The 15504-nt window shown below is 37.2% G+C and overlaps 1 protein-coding gene across 3 annotated transcripts in view; it reads left to right on the forward strand.

Annotated features, from left to right (window-relative positions):
• The window catches only part of PRKG2 (protein kinase cGMP-dependent 2), a 100916-nt gene that overhangs the window by 49699 nt on the left and 35713 nt on the right, over positions 1-15504 (forward strand). For 2 of the 3 annotated variants that reach the window (XM_039220856.1, XM_039220857.1), the window contains 5 exons: positions 1437-1531; positions 5470-5538; positions 10426-10524; positions 11921-12074; positions 14022-14158. In XM_039220856.1, the coding sequence (XP_039076787.1) occupies positions 1437-1531; positions 5470-5538; positions 10426-10524; positions 11921-12074; positions 14022-14158 (554 nt within the window). Of the gene's footprint in view, positions 1-1436; positions 1532-5469; positions 5539-10425; positions 10525-11920; positions 12075-12978; positions 12998-14021; positions 14159-15504 lie in introns of those variants that run through there. The other variant, XM_039220858.1, reaches the window with a different exon arrangement.

The following is a 15504-nucleotide window of genomic DNA, read 5'->3' on the forward strand; positions in this document are numbered from 1 at the left end:
AAGGTCTCTGCATTGAACAGGTAAAGGCGCCTCTGCTCAGAAGAATTTCTTGGGGTTTGGTCTTAGCATTGGGTTTGGGGGCACAGGAGAGCTGTCATGGGTTCTGGCTGAGACAGTAACTTCTTAGTGACCTTAGGCGGGTCTCTTGACTTTCTTTGAATCTCTTTTCATTGTGTATAAAATGACTAGATTCTTTCTACGATCCCTTTTATCCCTGATTCTCAATCACACCAATGGTCCAGGAACAGGGCTGTAAATTTTTTCCATCCAGCAGGTGTGACAAGCAGCCGGTGGAGGAGAATGAACTCAGCAGTTGAGGACAGCAGTGGGTGGGCATAAAGCTGTAGAAAGATGGGACTCAGAACTTCACTTCATATACCATAGCTCAAGTTGGTTTGGATGCTGATGGAAGTTTTATGCTCTTATATGCAGTAGATCTTTTTCTTTACTTAAATTGTGAGTGGATAACATGTTGCCAATTGTTCCTGTGTTGACTCTTTACAGTGTTGTTCAGAGATAAAAGGCCTTTGTGAAATATTGAAAGAAAGAGTGAAATCTTGAGCACCTACATCCATAACCTGTCCAGTTTTTACAAATATTCTCTCTTCCATGGAAGGGTTTATCATCAGAGATTCAGCCATTGCCCTTTGTAAACTGGTTTGTTGTCGAACCTTGAAATGGGCCCCCAATGAAGGAAAAAAAAGTAACAAAATAGTTTCAAACCTCAGAAACACTTTTTTTTTTTATCATTTCTCTCCTACCTGGACTCCGTGTTTTCAGAATTTCTAATCAACACTAAGCAAGCCTTGTTATCATGTTGAATTGGTGTAAGTCTAGCCATAAACAAGGAATATTGAAGTTTTTGTTTGGTTCTGCTGTGAGACTTCTTAAACCTTCCTGGGCTGTGGGTCACACTGAGACACCCATGAAGTTATGGCCCTTCTCCATACCCACGTTTTTCATCCAGGTTTAGAGGGTAAAACAGAGGATTCAACAGTCATGGATACCCGATTCAGAACTCCTGACACTTACCCTTATTCTTGATTAATTGGTCAACTCTCTGGCTTTTTGCAGTAATAGAAGTTCCCACAAGAACATTAGTATTTGCTTTGAATATCCCTAGGAAGGAATCGCTGGATTCACATAAAATTTTTTAACTTTGGGAGGTGGGATTTGAATGGAGAACCTTCAAACCTTCCTCTTACAAATTGGGAGTCATTTGGTCATGTTAAATCACAGGATTTCTCAGTCCCTCCGAATGAATTGACTGTAGTTAGATTGTCCTAACTACCACAAAGTGAAAGCAAAGGCTCTTCTATTTCCTTCTTTCAGTCAAGTTTATATACTAGAGGGTCTGGTTGAATGAATATGTGTTCAGATTCTCATTTTTTCCTCCTTCTCTTTCTCTCTCTTCTTAATTGTTTAACATCATTTAGGTAAAAGTCACCCAGAGCACAGAGGGCCATGATCAACCACAACTGATAAAGACACTGCAGAAAGGAGAATACTTTGGAGAAAAAGCTCTTATCAGGTGAGCCCATGAAGTCTATACCATACTTAAATAATTCCTTGGTTATTTTGTATGTGCAACTACTCATTTAGAGTTGTCAAATTGAGCTACCAAATTAATGTCAGCAAATATCCAGGAATTAAGAAAAAATTTTAAACTGAACTCTAAAAAAATTCATTGTCATGCAGGAAATAAGTACACTAATTGCACAGAAAAGAAATGGGAGGAACACCTGGGTGGCTCAGTCGGTTAATCATCCAACTTCAGCTCAGGTCATGATCTCACGGTTCATGAGTTTGAGCCCCGCGTCAGACTCTGTGCTGACGGCTCGAAGCCTGGAGCCTGCTTCGGAATTCTGTGTCTCCCTCTCTTTCTGTCCCACCCCAGCTTGTGGTCTGTCTTTCTCTCTCTCAAAAATAAATAAACATTAAAAAATTAAAAAAAAAGAAATGGGAAATGCTTAAATTTGCTAGTCAAAATAAAATTGGTGTCCTGTTAGAATCTTTAGTTTAAAAGAGAGTCAGAGAGGGGTGCCTGGGTGGCTCAGTGGGTTAAGCATCTGACTTAGGCTTAGGTCATGATCTCATGGTTTGTGAGTTTGAGCCCCGCATTGGGGTCTGTGCTGACAGCCTGCTTCAGATTCTGTGTCTCTGTCTCTCGGTGCCCTTACCCTGCTCACACTCTTTCTCTCTCTCTCTCAAAAATAAACATTAAAAAAAATATATATAGTCAGAGAAAGAGATTAAAGATATTTTCTTTAAGAATGAGTTTTTATATTTCCAAGGTTTGAAATATTGCCATTTCCCCTTCTTAAAAAAATTATCCAATAATAACTTCCCATGTTTTGTGTGCTTTTAAATCATTATGCTAAAAGTAATATTTTCTTAAGGATTCTTATCAGCTCATGTTGCAAAGTTTAGAAACAACTCAAAATAGTGTATAGGAAACTTCTACCAGAACCTTGGGTCTTTTGAAGTATGAGTTTATCTACTGTTGATCTAACTTATGGAAGAAATATTCATAAAGATCAATCAAATGTCTCAGGAGACACTAAAGCCTAAACAACTTCAGAAAACAACTTCAAGCCTAAAACCTCAAGCCTAAAAACAAAACAAAACAAAAACAAAAAACTGCATTTTAAAAAATGTAAATAACTTTATAAAAGATCAAATTAGAGTTTTGTTTTTTTTTTTAATTTTTTTTAATGTTTTATTTATTTCTGAGAGAGAGAGACAGCATGAAGCAGGGGAGGGTCAGAGAGAGAGGGAGACACAGAATCTGAAGCAGGCTCCAGGCTCTGAGCTGTCAGCACAGAGCCCAACGCGGGACTCGAACCCACGAACCGTGAGATCATGAACTGAGCCGAAGTCGGACGTTCAGCTGACTGAGCCACCCAGGCGCCCCAAATTAGAGTTTTGAGCAATACTTTTTTTGGAGTTACATATGTTTTTAAATGAATACTTGAAATTAGTTAAGCTATTACTTTAACTTTATAAAAATCACTATGTTAGACACAATAATTATCCTCATTTACAGTTCAGAAAAATTAAATGCAAAGAAGTTAAGAAACTGTCCAAGGTCATTTTTTCCTTTTTAGCTTTTGTCATGAAGCCCTAGTTCTGCTGATTTGTATGTCATGATAACATTAAGTACAGAGCAAAGAAAATGTGTTTATAAATTACTGGAAAACAAATTTGATTATTTAAAAATTTTAAGCTCTTTTTTTTTTAAAGGAAAACTACTTAAACTTAGCAAGTTAAATTATGGCTATTTTTTAAACAATTTAAAAATGGAATTTAAAGGCAAGTTTAATTTTTCTTTCTCATTTTCTAGTAATTCTAGCTAGTAATTAACTTGTTTCAATAACAGGGAAATTGTCCTTTTTTATTTTTTTGTTTGTGACTGAATATGAATACATTCATGTAATATAATTATGTAATTTTGTTATTCAAACCTTCAGTGTATTTGTTTTTAACATTACTAGATTTCTTGCTTCATACCTTCAAGCAAAATAACTAAAGTTTGAAAGTGCAGCGAACTGTATAAATGTACTATATAGTCAAAATAGCTCTTGAAAGGAAATATATTGTCTGATTTTGCTGGATCTGAAATAATTTACTCTGTATGTCACGGCTAGCCAATTACAGTGTTTTCCATTGAGAAACATAGGAATTTATATTCAGTGTAGATACCCAGCTCCCCAGGCATTTGAAAGCATAAATCTAAAATCGATGAAAAGGAGCATTGTATACAAATACTTTTACATTTTTGTGCATTTTTATGCTATCACTTTTTAGGGCCACTAACTGTGACTCGATATTCCATATATTCTGTATCTTTCTATGACTTGACATTAAATAGTCCCAGGAGTTCTTTCAGCATTTTATGTGCAAAAATAAATCCATGGCACTTACACAGTTATTATGAAAGAAACGTGTTTTATAAACACCTAATATTTATAAAGTGTTTGCAGAGAATATTCCTAGTCAGTCTTGACAGTGACAAGTGAAACAATGGCCACATCATTCATTTTTTTGAGCTCACAAATCAAATTGGCTCATATCCAAGATCATATGTATAAGTATATGCATATCTATATCTACATATAGCTATAGATGTCAACACACATGCAAGTTGAGTAGAGACTGCCCAGCTCCCAACTCAAAAGCTCATCAGCCTGCAGTGTTTTTGCTGATGTTTTCTGGCAAGGACCCGGTATACTTGGAAGGAGCTGTGTGTTATGTCAGAAGGATTCTCGATGTCAACTATGTGGATAGGGGACTTCTTTGGAATGAGAGATGGCCCACCAAAGTTTTCCTGTCCCATTACTGAAGAAAGGTGAAGGAACTAGATATATACTTTGTGTTTGCCGTTTTTGACCAGGTCACTTAGTGCAGGATCAATATGCTTGTTCCTCTCAGTTACCTTAAATGAGTCTCACAGCACTGGGTACCATATGGGTGTACCGTTTTTCGGGGTCTTTAGTTTGTAACGAATAGAGGCAGGAAACATATAAATAAAGGTCTCTAAAGAAATACTTTACATAATGCTTGGTCTGTTGATATTCATTAGGTAATTAAATTTGCCATCATTAGATCATATGCCATAATTCATTGAATCTAGGGTATCAGTTTTGAAAGTCACCATTATATAATGTGCCTCTGAGAAAGAGAGACAATGCTATTGATTATATTATGACTCATCGTCAATTGTAGGACACACACTGATTTCAGAGATTCTAGGGAAAAATGTACATCTTAGGCTTTATGCAATTCAAGTATTTTAGTGTTTATTTAATCATTGAGTGATATGGCACTAACACCAGTTTCTTTAGGTTTTATTCTTTTGTTTTATTTGTTTTGAGAGAGGGTGACAAAGAGTGAGTGATCTGGGGGAGGGGCAGAGAGTGAGACTCTCAAGCAGGCTCCCATCGAGGCTTCTGATGTGGGGCTGGAAATCATGAGCCCTGAGATCATGACCTGAGCCGAAATCAAGAGTTGGAGACTCAACTGACTGAGCCACCAGTTATCCCTGGGTTTTATTCTTGATTGGCTTTTTATTATATGTTAATTACTTGAATGTTTTTCCCAATAAATGTGTTTGATTTGTTAATTTCAGTTTGGGCTGCTTATTAATTAACAATTCCCATTTGATCAGGGGAGAGTTCTTTTATTTTGCTGACACAAAGCACAGAATGAGATTCCTTACGCAGTTGTAATTCCTCTCTATTCCCAGTGTAATTTACCGTCCTCTCTGAATTCCTTATTGAGATAACCTTTATTGGGACACATTTCAAATGCTTTTTTGGAAACGGGTAGAATATGTTATGATTTTTAAAAAAAGCAGTCTTTGGAAGGTTTAAGTGATGGCATTTCATAAAAAAAGCAGCAGGTCCTCTAATAAAAATGGATGTGTAATTTCTAACTGTAGAAAATTGACTTTCCTGTTTTTGTCTGCAGCGAGGATGTCAGATCAGCTAACATCATTGCCGAGGAAAATGATGTCGCATGCCTAGTTATAGATCGAGAGTGAGTATGCGGATCCTGTCGGAGAAGGCAGGCTATTGCCCCCTTTGAAGACTTGGCCTTCTGTTACTCCGAAGGCCCATCTGTCTTCTCATTCATCACCACTTAGAAATGCTGGCCAATTGTCAGCTGCAAATACATTCTATTAAAATTCATGGGGAGGAACTGGGCCTTCTAATCTGAATGTGTCTGTGGCAGTGGCAGATGCTGGCAGGCTAAATATTTTGTGTGCAAAGTTTGTACATAAATATCAGCAATAGACCGATATAAATTCTGCATCTTCCAGAGAAATAAGCTTATTAGTACTCTTATGGATTCCCCCCACACAATATAATTTATTTCTAAAATGCTGTAAACAGTCAAAATTTTTTTTGAACAAAACCTCTGTATCAGATATGTTATAAAATACTCATTATTAGCTATATATATATATATATTTCCAGAGAAGGTTTAATTTAACATTTGTAGTAACTTGCAAGTGATGTGTGTTAATATTAATCTCTAAATGTCTCAGGTTAATTTTCAGGAAAAAGTCCTTGTGTCCTTCACTCACTTCAGATCATATTTGAACCCGGCCCTTTGGATCTCTCACTAATCAGTTGAATATTGATCGATTAGCTAGATATCAGAAAAGGGAATTTAGATATACCAAAGCTAGGCCATTGTCTAAGAAAACTCACAGTGAATTGAAAGAAATAGGGTATACTCATGAAATATTAGCAAAAAATAGTAAAATGAAGAATAACAAGAGAGTAAGTATGTAGTTGATTACTAATTGAGATTAACATTCATTGAACATAGAACCAGAGATTTAGAGCTGGAATAAACTTTAGAACATTTTTAAAAATGTTTATTTTTGAGAGAGAGGGAGCAAGCATGAGCAGGAGAGGGGCAGAGAGAGAGGGAGGTTGGAGGATCCTAAGCGGGCCCTGCACTGACAGCCAAGAGCCTGATGCAGGGCTCGAACTCACGAACCATGAGACAATGACCTGAGCTGAAGTGGATGCTTAACCAACTCAGACACCCAGGTGCCCCAGAACTTTAGAACTTTAAAATATATATATATATAATATATATATATATTTAATATATTTATTTAGTTTTGAAAGAGTGCACGTGGGGGAGGGGCAGAGAGAGGGGGACAGAGCATCGGAAGCGGGCTCTCCACTGACAGGCTGCCAGCAGCGAGCCTGATGTGGGGCTCGAACTCACACACTGTGAGATCATGACCTGAGCTGAAGTCGGACGCTCAGCCGACTGAGCCACCCAAGTGCCCCCCAAAAATATATTTTCATTGTGGAGAATTTCACACATTAAAAAGCAGACAGGATGATATTATGAATCCCATAATGTAAGTCCAGAAATTATCAATTAATGTCTTATCCAGATCCCTTCGCCACCCCCTCTCTGCCTTCTCCATGCTCTTTTCGAACAAATTGCGAACATAAAATGATTTCATCTATAAATTTTAGTAGAATTTCTGGAGGGTAAATGTCATTTAAAGGCATGACCACAATAAGGTTAACATACCTAAAAATTTAGCAATAATCCTTTTTTATTTATTATTTTCAACCGAGGCATAATCGACACAACATGAAATTATTTTTGGGTTTACAACATAGTGATTCGATATATGTATATATTGCAAAATGACCACCACAATAAGTCTAGTTAACATCCATCACCACACATAGAACAATACTCCTTAATATCACTTTGAATTACTTTAATCTCTGTCTTATGGATAAGAAAAGAAGTCCCAGATCAGTAAAGGGTTGCCGCAGCGATGCCGTCCTGTGATGCAGCAGGAGGTCCTGCCCGGGTGTCCTGAGCATCTTTCTTGCAGAGTTCTGCCCACTGTGGCCTTTGGCTCCCGTGGCATGTCTTCAGAAAGAGGATCAATCCTAATGTAATAAAGTGGGCAAGGCTTTATTTTGTTAAGTGTGGACATGGGGCTTAAAAATTAATAGGAATTCTTCAGGCAAATAGGAAATGCAGAAGTCACTCCAGGAGAAGCATGACTTAAAAATGAAGGCAGAGGGCTAGAAAGTGCAGAATAGGTTCAGACAAAAGTAATCTTTGGATGCCAGCTCACAAATGGAAAATGCATTGGTACAGTATTGTCCTGATAATGCATTGTTTCGAATAGGAGTTCATTAAAAATATATGCATGCACTGAATAGCATTGACTGTGTGGTAGAATCTTGTAAGTTGCTCTGAAATGCTAGGACTAAAAATATGAGAGAGAGGAAGAATTCCTTTCCTTTTTCTGCATTGTAATCACACAAGCAAATATTTATACAATGCCTCATATATTCATAATCCCTGAAAGGGTTGCAGTCATTTTATAGAGTTAACATATTATTCGGAAGATTATAATTTTAAAATGTTCAATTTACATGTGTAAGATTCTTTAGTATACAAAGTATTGTGTTAAGCTCGAAGAGACTTAAAAAGTTACATGAATTGGGGCGTCTGGGTGGCTCAGTTGGTTAAGCTTCTGACTTCAGCTCAGGTCACGTTCTCACAGTTTGTGAGTTCAAGCTCCACGTCGGGCTCTGTACTGACAGCCCAGAGCCTGGAGGCTGCTTCGGGTTCTGTGTCTCCCTCTGTCTCTGCCCCTCCCTTGCTCACACTCCATTTCTCTCCCTCTCAAAAATGAGTAAACATTTGAAAAAATTAGAAAATAGTTATATGAATTTCTTCTATGGATGAGAAAGGCTGAATATCAGATGTAACTAGGTTGACCTAGATCCTGGATTTCCTGAACAGTTCTGGTTGGCTCAGCATCTTTGTTATTGGCACCACCTTTCACTCTGAAAAGTACTCAGTTTGGATGGAAAAATGATAGGATCCTCGTAGCCATGACTAATAGACTAGGTTAAGATGCCATGATAATTCTCCCACAGTACCTTATCTACACTTACATCATTATTCTCATTGTATCTCATTGCTTTATGTAACATCTGTCTTCCCACTCTTCTGTAAGCTTCATGAGTCCAGAAACACTGACTTGTTCACTGCTGTTGCAGTGCCAGCAAATGACATCGTCCTTGGCAGACGGGAAGTGCTCCACATGTTGGCTGAATAAAGGGCACCATCCTTGCAATGAAATATAGCGACTGAAAACCTTTGGCTCTTTATTTCTTCTTTCCTAATGCATTCTTTCAAAAAAATGCTTAGAATGAATACATTGCAAGGAGAGTTCAAGTTTTCCTATTTTTAGGTCTAATGAAGTGTGCGAAATGGCAGTATCTCTAAATACATGGAAAGTGTGATTTGTGACATCTCCATCATTGTTTGGTTGTTGAGACAGATCTCAAAGGAGCTGATTATGTCAGAATGTGCCGTCTGTACCATCAAAATGATTACAGGCTCTTTGTCACAGCTAGAATGTTGTAGCTGTTTACATTTACTTTAGCTCTGGGATGTGGAGAATTTCTAGGATCCTGTGACACCAGTATCACCTACATTTAAAACATGAGATTTGTTTACAATACTTTAATTAGTTTAACAGTAAGCAAAATAAGGGTGATATATAGAATAAATAAAAACAAAACAAAGTGGGGCGCCTGGGTGGCTCAATCAGTTAAGTGTCTGACTTTGGCTCAGGTTGTGATCTCGTGCTTCATGAACTCGAGCCCCACATCAGGCTCTGTGCTGACAGCTTAGAGCCTGGAGCCTGTTTCAGATTCTGCATCTCCCTCTCTCTGCCCCTTCCCCACTCATGCTCTGTCTCTGTCTCTGTCTCTGTCTCTCTCCAGAATAAATAAACATTAAAAACAATTTTTTTTAAAGAAAAACAAAGTACAAGAAGTATTTCCTTTTTACTTGATCATTTCAACCACTGGATATTTGAAATTTCTTGGCAATGCTTTTTGTTTCTCACTATTCTACCAGTCCATAGAGCAGAATAGAAAAGAGTGGAGAGTAGATCTGAAGAGAAAATTGGAAAAGACCCAGCACAGTATATAAGATATGCTTAATAATGTGAATGTAGATTAGGGTGAATTCAATGTGGGGAGAGCTCATCAGGGCTAGGAAGGCAATAAATGACAACAGTACAGTAATGAGATGTCTCTGGTTTATTAGTTTTAGGTGTTTTGAGGTAAATTTTCATTCCTTTCATTCTTCTATGCCCAGGTGCTTAAGATTTACCAAGAAGATTAAAGCATAGTTTCTAGAAGGATAGTACTTGCAGTAGAGAAGAGAACTACCTTAAAAAACCACAAATCAAGATAGATTGTCAAGTGTAGGGTGGGGAAGCATTGAAAAGATAATCGAGAAAATATATTTCACTGGTGAGGAAGGGGATTCTTTATTTCTCATGGGCAGTGCTTGGTATGAGTTTCCACAGACACTGTAGCGGGGGTGGGGAAAGTAGATGAAGTCTGATCTGTGGGGCAAGAGGCCAAGGGAAGATACTGGCTGAGCCTCAGAAAACTACTAAGATAATGTAAAACATTTAGATTTGATTATGAAGGAATGCGAAATGAGGAGCATTATGGAGGGAAAGAAAAGATAAATTTTATCCTTGATTTTTAAAATAAATAGCCTCATTTGAGGAAGTGAAGTTAAGAAAATCTGCCATCCATGTAACCTGTTGATTCAGTAAACACATTATGTAGACTATTTCCTGTCCCCTGTCTTCTGAAAAAAAAAAAAAAAAATTCTGGTAAACCTGAACCACAAGACAGAAAACTACAGAAATGTTTTCTCTTTGCTTTGTTTTCATAAACTCACAGGATTAATTCTATAACTTCTAATGGCTAGTCTACATTTTATGGCAACTTTAATGTAACATAAATTATTGAAAAACCATTTACAAAGCCATGAATAACCATACAAATGGTCTTTTATGAGCCTGAGAAATTTATTTTATTCACTTAGGACATTCAACCAAACAGTCGGGACTTTTGAAGAACTCCAAAAATACCTCGAAGGGTATGTGGCAAACCTAAACCGTGATGATGAGAAAAGACATGCAAAGTAAGTGGATGAATGTTTTCCTAAGCCGCATAGGACTTCCAGCAGTAGATGAAAGAGCACAGGAATATGATTCACCATGTGCTAACTTTCTGTGTGCTGTCACTAGAAAATTTGGGGGGAAGTCTTTTAAATTGATCTTCTCCAAAGAGGATGCCACTTACCACTAGTATGGATATTATTTTAGTCTGTAAGTAGTCAGCTTCTTTTTTTGGGTGATGAGTAATAATGTCAGGGAGACATTTCCTGATAGGTGGCCTTGGGAAAGGGATTCTATGTCTGATGACTTAGCTCAAAAGGAGATTAATTCAGAAATGGAAACGGAAATTGAACAAGAGTGCCAACGGACTAGAGTAAGCCATGCATTCTGATTTCAGGTAGACAGCTGGAGTAGGGTCAGAATTATTTCAAAATATAAGGGAGTTATTGCTCAAGGGTGTGTGTGTGTGTGTGTGTGTGTGTGTGTGTGTGTGTAGGAAGACGTTGGGTAATAATAACAATAATAACATGGTAATATTGATGAAGAATTTTGTGCTTAATAGAAAAACTACTTTGTAAAATTAGAATTATTTGAAAATCCTTTACATTTTACAGAGTAAATACGTAAGCACATATTTACCAGGTAGTACTAATGAAGCTGGAGTCAAAAGTTCTAGACAACTGACATTTAAAGTACATTGGAGCATTCAGTCAGAACCTCAGAAGTTTTTTGCTTTTGAGTGTTTTTATTTGTTTGTTTTTGTTTTCATTTTGTTTTCTTTTTCTGGCAAGGAATATATTTGCAGTTTTCATGGCAAAGGCCTTTTGTAATAAGAACAATTTATGAATATATAACCCAGAGCAGTAAACCTTAAAAGAGAAAAATGAGTATTTCCAAATAATGATACTTAGCTATAAAGTAGAGAATGTATTTTTCAGCTTTCACTAAGCAGTTATTCTGGTTCAGCCATGGAACACTTAGAAACCTGACAAAAATAGCAAAACCCAGCAAAGATTCTCAGTGTGGCATTCTCCTGTATGTGTAGCAAAGGGATGGCTCATTGGTTTTATTTCCTCTCATTGACTCTTCAACAACAAAAAAAAAACCCAACAGATTTATTGAGATATACTTTAAATTACTATGCAATTCAACTCTTTTTACCTCTCATTGATTTAGTTTGACATTTGTCTATTAATGTGTGTGTGTGTGTGTCTGTGTGTGTGTTTTGTTTGTATAGTCTATTGTTTTTCTCTACAGACATAACTGAATCCGATCCTATAGAAGTTGAGCCAGCCTTGGTAGCAACCATGGGCAGTAATTACTGGCAGAAATGATACTGTTGTTAAGAGTGGGATTTAGATGTGGCCTGACCCTGGCCTGCTAAGGGAGCCTATGCAAAGTTTCACTTTTCTTGTGCAGGAGATCCATGTCTAACTGGAAGCTGTCCAAAGCACTCTCTCTGGAGATGATTCAGCTGAAGGAGAAGGTGGCCAGATTTTCCTCATCATCCCCATTCCAGAACCTTGAGATTATCGCAACACTGGGCGTTGGTGGGTTCGGAAGAGTTGAGCTTGTAAGGGGTTTACGTTTCAAGCATCTGAGAGAAGCTTTTTGACTTTTTTTGTTTTATATTCCAGAATATCTTGGAGGAATATATGAATTGTTGTCACTATCTTAAATGTTGCTTTGAGCTGAAATTGAGAAAGTAATTTTTCACTCTGTGTGTTGTATAGTAGCATGTCTGTGCTAATAAGTAACTTGTAATAATAATATAGCTCTTATTTCAAGCTTCTTGCATCAAATCCTTTTGTGATTTTTTTTTCTTGATTATAATTTTTGGAGAATGTACCAAGTAAGTATTCCCAGAGGCTATAAAACACTAAGAATGTATTTTCAAGAATGTATTTTCTAACAGCAAAATGTATACACACACACACTTATGACACATTAACTATATACTAAAGAAAAGAAGAATGTGTCCAGGGGAAATGCTGTAGAAATAAAATCTTTAATATTATAGTTTACACAACTCCACTGCCATGTCTATACTTGGCTTTCATCATCCTGTTTTGGGGTTGCTCAAGATATTCCATCAGAAAAGAAGAAAAGAAGATGAATATAAAGGAATATTTAAAGTGCATCCTTCTGCAGTGTTGATCAGGACAGCTGGGGACTTATGGCCTGATCTGGGCTGTATTTTCCACATCACCACCTCTCTGAGCTTTATAACTCGCTTCCAAGGAGTAACAGAGTGGTACTGTCAGATCAAGTGCTCTGAGGAAACTGTAGAATGGAGGTCTGTGACCTTACTGGGTACAGATGGCTCTGAACCCTTGGCAATTACCAAGCCCTTCTTTGCCCAGCAGATTTGTCACGATTCACTGTACATTAACCTCCGGATACCAGGCTGACACCTTCATCTGCTGGATGGCCCTAGACATGAGCAGATCTGAAATGCTGCCAGGAGACCTGGATAGAGCACCTCACACCCAGTCGGTACTTCCTCTCTGATGGGTGAGGGGGAAAGAAACAATTTCTTAATAAGCCAATGAGCATTTGTCATTTTTTTTTTTTAATGCCATATGGAGAGACAAGGGCAATATCCATCTGCAGTGGTGTTTTTCACCAAAGATCCTGGCAAAGGAATTGAATTAACAATGCTGAGATCTATATATTTTTTTTAACGTAGTGAGATGATAGTAATTGAAACAATAATTCCACCACTGGTTTAATAGTCCTAAGCAGCACTAGCGGCAAATGTGAGCCAAGTATGGAGTGCAGCCATTTCTGTGCAGTTTCATTACTTGTCAAATATAGTCTGCTTATGGAATTTTAAGCCTATCTGGATAAACATCTATATTAATTTTTCTTATTTCCTTTCAAGGGAAAATTTTGTTTGTCCATCTAAAGCGCATACACCAAAAGAACTTTCTGCACTGATGGAAATGTTCTATCCCCCTGCCATCCGGAGGGTAGTTACTTGCTGGTTGTGGCTGGCAAGCCTTTGAAATGTGGCTAGTGCAACTAAGGAACTAAATTTTTAATTTTAATTATTTTACATTAAATAACCTCATGTGACTACTTGCTGTCGTATTGGATAGCACAGATACGGGTTTTGATTTAATATGTTTTGTTTTAAAAATGGAAGAAGTGGATCTTAAGAAAGAACAATTTTTGGCAGTTCTGGTCAACGTTTTTTTAGGTCACACACTCAAAAGTGAATAGATTTCTAAACCTTAAATCTAAGTAGAGTTTTTTTTTTCTTGTGTTAATGCAAAGATTTTAGGACCATGTTCCAGATATGTAATCTCTTTTGGAAATTACAATGTAATTACAATGAAAGGGAAGGGTGTATACCTGACTAAAATAAAACTTAGTTCCCGAGGGATGAGTAGTTGAAGGGTCACATTCTATTTAAATATGAAAGAATTTTAACTCTCACTGGTTACCATGTTTTATATAGATGTTACAAATATTTCCTACTAAGTTAGTTTTGAGGGATCTTTCTCTTCTTACATAGGTTAAAGTGAAGAATGAGAATGTGGCTTTTGCTATGAAGTGTATAAGGAAGAAGCACATCGTTGACACTAAGCAACAGGAGCACGTTTATTCAGAAAAGAGAATTCTAGAGGAGTTGTGTTCTCCCTTCATTGTGAAGTAAGTGAGAATTTAGGACTGTAGGTAGGCTCTTTTGAATGTTTTCATGCAAGAGAACAGAAGAGGAAGAAAAAAAAACCCACTCTGAATTCTCCATCCCTGTCACAGCCACAACACATAAAACGTTAGAGCTTTGAGGTTTGGAGTCAAAAGTTTAGATATATTTTATTCTTGAGTAAATCTCAGGAAAGTGTGTGTGTGTGTGTGTGTGTGTGTGTGTGTGTAAATATAAAATTATTGTGGAATAATTTGAACTGATTATTTATTCTGCATACCTAGTGCAGAATTTAGGAAGCAAAGAATTCATTTGAAACCCTCAGGGGACAAACTGCTGTTGAATTTCTGCAAGGAGTGGCATTTGGGCACATGCAGGCTGCCAAGGAGCTATGGAGCGTGGTCCTAGCAGTGCCTAGATGCGGAAAGATCCATCTCCTAATAGTCACTGTTCTTTCTGTAGTTATGCCCAGAGTTTGGGGAGAGACATGTTATTCTAGGCCACAGCTCTCTTTACTTGTGATTCATGAGTTAGTGGTGTAGGCCACTCAAGACATATTTTCTTACAGGTTCTGGCCTCAGAGTGTAGCTTTAGTGATTCCTGGGTGATGTAAAGGGCCCCTATAATGAACGGAATTTATGTTTTCTGATCAAATGTCTTGGGAAAATCTTCCTGCCTACCCATATCCTCACCCCCATTTTTTTTCAAGATTAAAGAGTTTGAACCCAGGAGATGCTGGCAATAGAGTCATCCAATTATTTTTTAAGTTAACTATGTTCCCAGAATGCACTCCCCCTTTCATCAATAATTCACTAATAAACTATCATGAGCAGCTTTAGGGCATGGATTGGATTTTATTCCTTTTCTCATTTCCAGCTCTTTGCAGAATGCCTGGCATATAATAAGGCAATAATAATATAATAATAAATATTAATGACATTTATTGAGAAATTAACATGTTCCACTCTTCTTAGCAAACTGTATATGTTTTATATATATATAAAATATGTGTAATATATATTTAAAATATTTTTTATTTTTATTTTATTTATGTATGCAGATATATAGCATATGTTAAATAATATTTCATTTAATTTATAATCAAATGAATGTATATATTCATCTGACCTTTATGATGTGAGGTAAATGTAATGGTTGTCCTCAAGAGGAATAAGAAAACTGGGTCGCATAGCTAATAAATGGCCAATCAGGGATTCACACCGAGGCATCTTGCATCCAGAGCCCACACCGAACCACTTTATTAGACTGCCTCTGTTGTCTGCACATGATCTGGGCGCTCTGCTTTCACCTACTGTTGAAATATGGTACCCCACCCAGGACCCACATCAAG

The sequence above is a fragment of the Hyaena hyaena genome, unplaced genomic scaffold (genome assembly GCF_003009895.1).
Source record: "Hyaena hyaena isolate Hyena2069 unplaced genomic scaffold, ASM300989v1 scaffold_915, whole genome shotgun sequence".
Lineage (NCBI taxonomy): Eukaryota > Metazoa > Chordata > Mammalia > Carnivora > Hyaenidae > Hyaena > Hyaena hyaena.